This window comes from Cyprinus carpio, chromosome B12, assembly GCF_018340385.1.
Source record: "Cyprinus carpio isolate SPL01 chromosome B12, ASM1834038v1, whole genome shotgun sequence".
Taxonomy (NCBI): Eukaryota; Metazoa; Chordata; class Actinopteri; order Cypriniformes; family Cyprinidae; genus Cyprinus; species Cyprinus carpio.
This window is the reverse complement of record NC_056608.1, coordinates 14,507,495-14,515,655: the sequence shown is the minus strand read 5'-3', so window position 1 is coordinate 14,515,655 and position 8,161 is coordinate 14,507,495. Positions and strand designations below refer to the sequence as shown.

At 34.9% G+C, this 8,161-nt stretch overlaps 1 protein-coding gene across 2 annotated transcripts; it reads left to right on the top strand.

Moving 5' to 3' along the window:
• Window positions 1–1,304: 1,304 nt before the first annotated feature.
• sncgb (synuclein, gamma b (breast cancer-specific protein 1)) lies at window positions 1,305–7,830 on the top strand. Of its 2 annotated transcripts, XM_042735529.1 has the most exons (6): window positions 1,305–1,705; window positions 4,747–4,788; window positions 4,861–4,988; window positions 5,272–5,289; window positions 6,873–6,917; window positions 7,484–7,830. In XM_042735529.1, the coding sequence occupies exons 1-6, from the start codon at window positions 1,585–1,587 to the stop codon at window positions 7,490–7,492; spliced, it is 363 nt and encodes a 120-aa protein (XP_042591463.1). In that variant the 5' UTR covers window positions 1,305–1,584; the 3' UTR covers window positions 7,493–7,830. The 2 variants fall into 2 exon arrangements, with proteins under 2 accessions (XP_042591463.1, XP_042591464.1); XM_042735530.1 differs by lacking the exon at window positions 5,272–5,289 and having other exon boundaries at window positions 1,312–1,705.
• The last annotated feature ends 331 nt before the right edge of the window (window positions 7,831–8,161 follow it).

Below are 8,161 nucleotides of genomic sequence, written 5' to 3'. Positions count from 1 at the left end.
ACCACAGAATTCTTGCTGAGTTGTGACTTTCAGCTGACAATTCAAAATATTTTTAGCATGGAAAGTAAGGAATGATTCAGCTGTTTTCGTTTGATTTTTTTTTTTTTTTTTTTTTTTTTTTTTTTTTTTTTACATTCCGATTTGCAGGTCTGCAGCAAATACAACATAATACACCCCAAAACTTTGATATTAACTCTATATATGTCACCAGGAACATTATATCCTCATAATAGAGCTTAATATAGGTCTATTATATTCAATAATTTAGTATATCCTCTTAATTAATAAAAAATTAAAGGGGTGTGTGTGTGTGTATTAAAATATAAATGTATATCACATTGTATTAACACTTTATGTAAGAAAGAAAATTGTTGTTTAAATAAAAATGTTTTTATAAAAAAATAAATGTGTGTTTGCACATATTTATGTATGTAAAATAAAATATTAAAATACAAATGTATAACACCTTGTATTAACATACAGTATACTTTATATTAAAATGCATATTATATCAATATTTTACTATTACGTGTGTATATATACATATCTATATATATATGTATATATATATATATATATATAATATGTGTGTGTGTATGTGTGTGTGTGTGTGTGTGTGTGTGTGTGTGTATAATAGTAATACATTATATGAATTTATGTAATAAAATGGTAAAATACAAATTGATAATTAATTTATATTAATATTATAACCTCATAATAAAGGTAAATGTATGCTATATTGTATTAACATGCTATACATTTAATGTACATAATATATTTAATTATGTGTGTGTATAAAATTAATACAAATACAAATATATTTAATTAGATACAAATTGAATACAGATATATTGCAAATATATACACTACACATATTATATTATACACATATTATATATATTACATATATATATAATATATATATATTACATATATATTAATATATATTACATATTATATTACACAAATATATTTTTACTGTTGTTATGGTAATTTTCTTCATTTACTGTGGTAATAGTAAAGTGTATATTTTCATGGGATGGAAATGTTTGTACAAATAAATTATTCAAATGAATTCCCAAAAATAAAGGAATAAACAACCAGGCTTTGAGGGAGGACGCATGTCCCCAAGGTGCAAGAGCATGGCAATAATTGTAAGAAGCATCTGGTTGTGATGCACTGCCGGCTAGAGCGTAATAAATATGTAATCAGTCTGTTCGACATTGCTGTGAGAGGCAGTGCGTGTCTGCTGTGTGTGTGTGTGTGTATGGAGGGGCTGTGGGTGGGGGCTGTAGCCGCAACGCGACTTAAATGCACTGCAGCATCCAGCAGGTTCTGTCTCTCTGCATCCTGTTCTCTTGCGCCTGCTCACCGCTCTCTCTCTCTGTCTCTCTCTCTCTTTCATTCCACTGCTCTCCGTCCAGAGTGTCCGTGCATCCGTTTGTCCCGGTACAGAATCTCTCTCTGTATTCCTCTCTCCTGCCATCTGAAACTTTCAGCATATAGATTGAAACCCTCATCCCTTGCAAATTCGGCCAGGCCCAGTTCGTCTGCAGAGCACCATCGTCATACTCAACGTCCAGGATGGATGTTCTAATGAAAGGATTCTCCATGGCCAAGGAAGGAGTGGTGGCCGCCGCTGAGAAAACTAAAGCTGGAGTTGAAGAGGCAGCTCTCAGGACCAAAGAAGGGGTCATGTATGTGGGTAAGTGCAGATGTTTGCTGCTAGCCTCTGTGTGTGTGTGTGTGTGTGTGTGTGTGTGTGTGTGTGTGTGTGTGTGTGTGTGTGTGTGTGTGTGTCCCACACAGGGTAAAATAATAAAATAATGCAGCATTGACAGTGGTAATAATAGCTGTGTTCTATAAAGGTCTCTGCAATTATTCCCAATAGATCTAATGCAGATGTGATGGATGAGTCTGCATTTCATTAGTGTGTGTGTGTGTGTGGAGGAAAAGGATGGTCTCAGTGAGGTTGTAGTCTAGTCTGCTGAGGAGTTGTGAGAGTGTAGATGGAAGCAGCTGTGAATGTAAGATAAACGACTGATTAAAAAAAAAAAATTCTGCAAAAATGGTGCAGGGAATGAAACCTGGGGTGTGGTGAAAGGGAAAGTTATGGGAATGCAGACCTGAATGGGAAATAGTAAAAGCTCTTAAAAAAAAAAAAAAAAAAAAAAAAAAAAACAATAAGATGAGGGTGGACTAATATTTCAGGTGAATTTAATAATTAAATCAATAAATAAGCATTTTCACACAATACACTATGATGCATGTCTTATACAATATTGCAATATTTATACAATATTTAATTCAATAAAGTCCAACATGCTCACACTATTAACAATGTAACAACTAGTAATTTGTAACAAAAATTAGTGCAGTTAATAATTAATTAATAATGCATAAAAATGCATTGTACACTACTTTTACGCAAAGATATGCTTTTTTACTCTTTTTGACACTTATGTCCTGTATGCATTCATGTGCATGTGAATAAGTTATTTACCTGTTATGTACCTGTCCAATACAATATAATTCCAACTTCATCAACTAACAGTCTGCACACTATTCCGTTCTGCACGCACTATAAATTCTTGTTTATGTGCATGTGAACGAGAGAGAAAATAAGGGGGGGCATATAGAGTGGATCAGCTGAGCACTGCAGCATTTACTCCCTCCTTCTCTGCTCTCCCCATCTCCATGCGTGTGTTCCGATGCAGCAGGATTTGCCTGGTTGTGAGTGGACTGTGATGACTAACCCTCACCATCCCCCTACGCCACCATAGAAAGAGAGAGAGATGGGGAAATGAGGTGCAGTGCTCAAGTGTTATGTCACAGGCTTGCAGCCCCATAGCGTCTGCTTATGCTCATCAGCACAGAAATGAACAGATGGCGTAGCGAGAACATGACTGAAATACAAACTACAAACAATTCAACACGAAACCATGACTATGTAGTATTTAGTGCATTCCCACCTGGATAGACACACCATAGAGTGTCCAAGAAAACCCTTAGAAACTTTCTCTCCTTGATGTCGTTTTCATCACCTATAACCTGACAGTGGTAATCTCAGCTGATCCAATAAAATCAACAATCAACCCAGCATGCATTTGGATGATGTGATGTCATCTTTATAAGCACTTTTCCACCAAGGTCACCTGTGCTGAGGTCACAGGCCTGCAAATCTGCTATCATTCTAGTGCATGTATTGTTAGGGTGCTTCAGAGTGCTTATATGGCATTACATTCACTAGAGCGTGAAGTCATTACTCGGGTTGATTGTTACAAAGGCAGGTTCCTTATTCTCCGCTTGAGAGTGTCAAAGCTACTGCATTTGATACAGTAAATGGCCTTTGATCCAGAACTGTATGTTCTGAAGATGCATTGTCGTCATCATCGCCGTATGACGCAGTAGAGATCTTCTCAGCTGAAAGTGATGGTGCAAACGCTTTATCTACGATAGACTTTGCCAAAATATAAAGAGATCTCCTTTAAGGCACATACAGAAAGAATGCAGGAGAGCAGATGTGCTCAGCCATGCAGAAACGACTCAAAAACTGAGCTTTTGCATAAAAAACATGGAGAAAGAAGAGAAGTCTAAGAATAGAAATGGACAGACTAATGTATAGGCCTATGCATAAATGAATGACGAGTAATACGGAAGCAGTTTGCATTTAAATATTACACGATCTATGTGATGAATTTTTAAATGCTTGATAAGAGCAAGGCTCAGATGTGTGTAATAGAATGATATTGAGGGCAGATGTAGCTAAGACTCTTTGAAGCGTAGGGTCATTGCCTGCTAATTAAACATTTGGTTTCTTATCTGCTTTGAAGTGGTGCTGAATTTCTTTTTATTTGCATAGATCTGTATAGTCCTTTATCATCTGTGAATAGAGAAGTAAGCAGGTTTAAATGATGAGATTAGACTGCTATCAAGACTTCACTCCTGACATTTTTAGTCACTGAGACACAGAAAAACGTGACTGTAAATGTGACTGTTTATTTAGTAAATGCTACATTTTATTCAGTAATTAGCATTTTGTATACACTACCATTTGGGGTCAGTCTTTTTTATTTATTATTATTATTATTATTATTATTATTATTATTATTATTAAGAATGTTACTCAGCAAAGACATTAAATTGTTTAGAAACTGACAGTAAAGACTTCTTACACAATTAAAAGAAAAATCTAATAAATGCTGTTCTTTCAATCCATCTATGCATTAAAAAATCCTGAAATAAATAAATACCTCAGGGTTTCCACAAAATTATCATTTTCAACTTTTAGAATAACATGAAATGTTTCTTTGAGGACAAAAACAGCATATTAGAATGATTTCTGAAGGACTGTGAGAGACTGGAGTAATTGCTGAATTCAGCTTTGCCACCACAAGAATAAATTGCATTTTAAAATATATAAAAAATATAGTTTAAATTGTAATAGTATTTTAATATTTTAATTATATTTCATAATATTACTGTATTTGTCTCTAAGTCTCAAGTATGTTGCATATTGTTTAAAATCTGTTGTGTGTATAATAAATAATGTTTATTCTGTTTTACATATTTTGTTTTGTTTTCACTTATAGTTAAAAATATGATAGAGTGAAACATATATACTCTAGTAGGCCTATGTACAGTAAACATAAAGAAATGCCTCTAATTATACAGAACTTAATTTGGTGTTTTTATACCAATCCGCAATTTTTGAAGAATATTTCATGTTTATTTCACACATTTCAGGTACCAAGACAAAGGAGGGAATGGTGTCAGGCGTAAACACAGGTGAGAAATAACGTGCTTTTTTATAGAATAGAAGTGATTTATATTTACGTTCTATAATATCGATCCTCACAGTTGCCCAGAGGACCACCGACCAGGCGAATATTGTCGGTGAAACAGCGGTAGGCAGCACTAATGAAGCTGGACAGAAGACAGTAGAGGGGCTGGAGAATGTGGCTGCATCAACCGGCATGGTCAACCCGGTGAGGTCTCCACTAGCACTAGATGTCGCCCTTTCTCCAAGATCAAATTAAATTCACATCTCTTAAATACCATATTGAATCTTTCTTGTGTATTGCATTTTAAAACACATTTAAACTACTTAAGACTAGCCTAAGGGATCTGTGTCTAGTCTGACATAACCACAAGCTCGACATCTATTTGATTATACTGCACTAAACTGTGTATTTACTGTATAGATACTGGTATTTTGTGTCTAACATATTCTGTTTGTTTTTTTCCTGTTTACAATTGTGCTGTTAACAGGATGAGGCTTTATATGAGGTGCTTGTTAAATGGGGTTGGGAATGGTTGTTTTGGTTTGTAAAGAGAAATGCTAGTATGTAGCCTGGGAATATGGCATATACAGTATGCTCCATGCTGCATATGAGACTGGGCTTTAACTTTAACTGACTGCTGTATCACACCACACTGATGGGGATAATGTGCACAACCATCCATATAACAGCAGAGTTCAGTTACCTTTATTCAATCCCCCCTGGAGTCATTCTCTTCATTGTGCATAATGAGAAAGAATGGCTGCATTGATTACCTCAATGATGGCCCGAATTCCCATCAGTTCCAATCAAGTTAATGAGCTAATATTGTTAGTTTTTAGTCATTTGCTGGAATAAAAACTCTGCTTTCCCACAGAATTGGGAAGGCAGCAGATCAGTAATATTTTAGTGTTATTATTTATAGTATTTATGAATATTTTTAATTGGCTTTCATTTTTAGACTTTGTTTTAATTTTAGTTTATAGTTTATATTTTAGTATTTTTTTGTGTGTTTCTTAAAAGATTTAATTTTAATTAAATTCAATTTTAGTTTAGTTTACGTAATTTTAGTAATTGAACCTAAACTTATAGCCAAGGCAATACTTCTATTTTTTTTTTTTTTTTAGTTTAAGATTTTCATCTAATATTTATATTTTACTTTATATCATCTTCATTTTAATTAATTATTAATAGTTTTAAGTAATAATAACAACACTGGAGCAGATGCACTGAATGAAATGCAGTGATCTTTAGTTACTTGACAGCACAATTATGTTAACATCAAGAAAAGTAAATCTTTTCTATTAACACGTGGGTTATTTTAATGACAAGCAAATGACAGATCTGTCCTCATCTCTCATTCCCATTGCATCAACTAACAACCTGGGAACTTTATCGTGATAATAACTCATCTTCTACCAGAGCATATACTCTGGCAGGACAGGACTTGAAAATGTGATTCATCAAGTGAATGAGAGTAAACAGTTAGTTCTCACATCATCAGAAAGCTTATCAATGGCAGAGTGCTATTGCGATTCAGAATCGCTCATTAAAATGTGAGCACTTATTACTTGAAACAACTTTCCTTTTTGGCAAATGTTAGATCACAACATCTTGTTGAAATACGTTTAATTTTGAAATATGTTAGATTATTAAAGTAAACTAATTTGCAAATTGAATTTTATGCTGATTTTGATTTGGTTGGGGATGAAAAGAAGAAAGAGATTAGTTTAAGACTGTTGTGAGGCAGAGCGTCCTTTGAGGAGGACAGAGTGTCTGGTCCTGACAGTGACTCAGCAGAAGAGCTCAGCACAGCTGCACCGCAGAGACAGAAGAAGATGTGCCTGCCAGCTGCATTCACTATGACCATCGTTTACATCCCTCCCTCACTCCCTGCATCTGAAGAGACAGTGTCTGAGAGGCCCGTGGCTGTGCTGCATCCCTGCATGTCTGAATGGATATTTAGTATGGCTGTTTATCATGACAAAAGCTGTTATTGCGCTCCATATGAAGATTTACTGCTGAATGCCAGATGGATCTTAAACAGAAAGCAGCTGTCTCTTGGATGTTAACAGTGTCTGTATTTCACAGGGTGACTTCTCTCATGGGGGCATGGAAGGAGGAGATGGTGGAGAGGTGAGAAAAAGGACTTTCCATGAAAACAGTGCACTTTGGTTTACCATTATTTCTTTGTTTTTTAATTTTTGAAGCATTAGGGAGACAAATTTCATGATTCTGTAATAAAAAATAAAAAAAACTTAGAAATGTTGCTAAACTTATTTTTAACAAAAAAGAAAAAAAAAACAACAAAACAAAACCATGTAGCATACCATAAAACGTACACATAACATTTCTTCCCATGCACATGCAGCGTTGAAAAGCTCACAAAGGCTGCATGTAAAATACTGTAAATATGTAATATTTGTTGTTTGAAATTCGTTAATATTTAAAAGAGGACTCTCTTGTAACATTACAAATGTCACTTTTTTATTTCATGTAGTAATACTGAATAAAAATATTCATTTAAATAATAATAATAAAATCCTACTTTAACACACACTGACTATTTCCTCAGAAAAGATTTACTTTATTGTGATCTGTCTTCATGGAAAGTTTCCAAGGCATCTGCATCTGCGTAAATAAGAATACCAGGATTAAACCATATATGAAATGACTTAATCTGTGTTCTTTCTGTTCATCAGGGTTATTAGTCCAGAGGCCTGAAGCTGAAACGGTCCCCTCTCTTCCCTCTGAGTTTCTGCTCCAAAGCCTCACCCCTTCCAGACTCCAGATGTTACTGATATTTTTTTGTGACTGTATGGAACACAAGAGTTGAAAAAGACTTTCCCTGAGCCCTGTAGCCGTTAGTTGTGTGGCGCTTCTCCTCCTCTCCATCTGTGGTGTCTTCATGCTGTTCTCTAGTGTTACTGTCATTCCTCTTACCATCCACACCTCATCTAAAACACACACACTCATACATACAAAAAAGATGAAGCCCAGAGGCTGATATCAGAGATTAAGGTGGTCTTTTAGGAGCATGGCTGGGGGGGGGAAAGCAACCCGCATGACCAGTAATGTAAGAAAAGCAATACATCTCATTTCATCAGGGCATGTAGCAAAGTGCGTCTGGATTTTTGTGAGATCGTAGCCATGTTTCAATTTATTTAGTCTTGAAAATGCTGCAATGTACCCAATGACAAGTTGTGTGTACATTAAGAGATACATTACATTCCTTTAGTTCAGTATGTTTGCAGAATAGAGTTACTGTGTGCTTGACCAATAGACTTATTGTGTGATTTGTTAGAGTAAGAACAAGTATGTTTATTAACAAAATGTGAACACATACTGTATACATAGGTACTGTAAAACAAAAAACGATT

What these genes read in the sequence shown, in the direction of transcription:
- sncgb (XM_042735529.1), top strand. Translation starts at nt 1,585, where the DNA reads ATGGATGTTCTAATGAAAGGATTCTCCATGGCCAAGGAAGGAGTGGTG. An exon ending in AGAAGGGGTCATGTATGTGG is followed by an intron (nt 1,706 to 4,746) that starts GTAAGTGCAGAT and finishes CACACATTTCAG; the next exon opens with GTACCAAGACAAAGGAGGGA. An exon ending in GGTGTCAGGCGTAAACACAG is followed by an intron (nt 4,789 to 4,860) that starts GTGAGAAATAAC and finishes CGATCCTCACAG; the next exon opens with TTGCCCAGAGGACCACCGAC.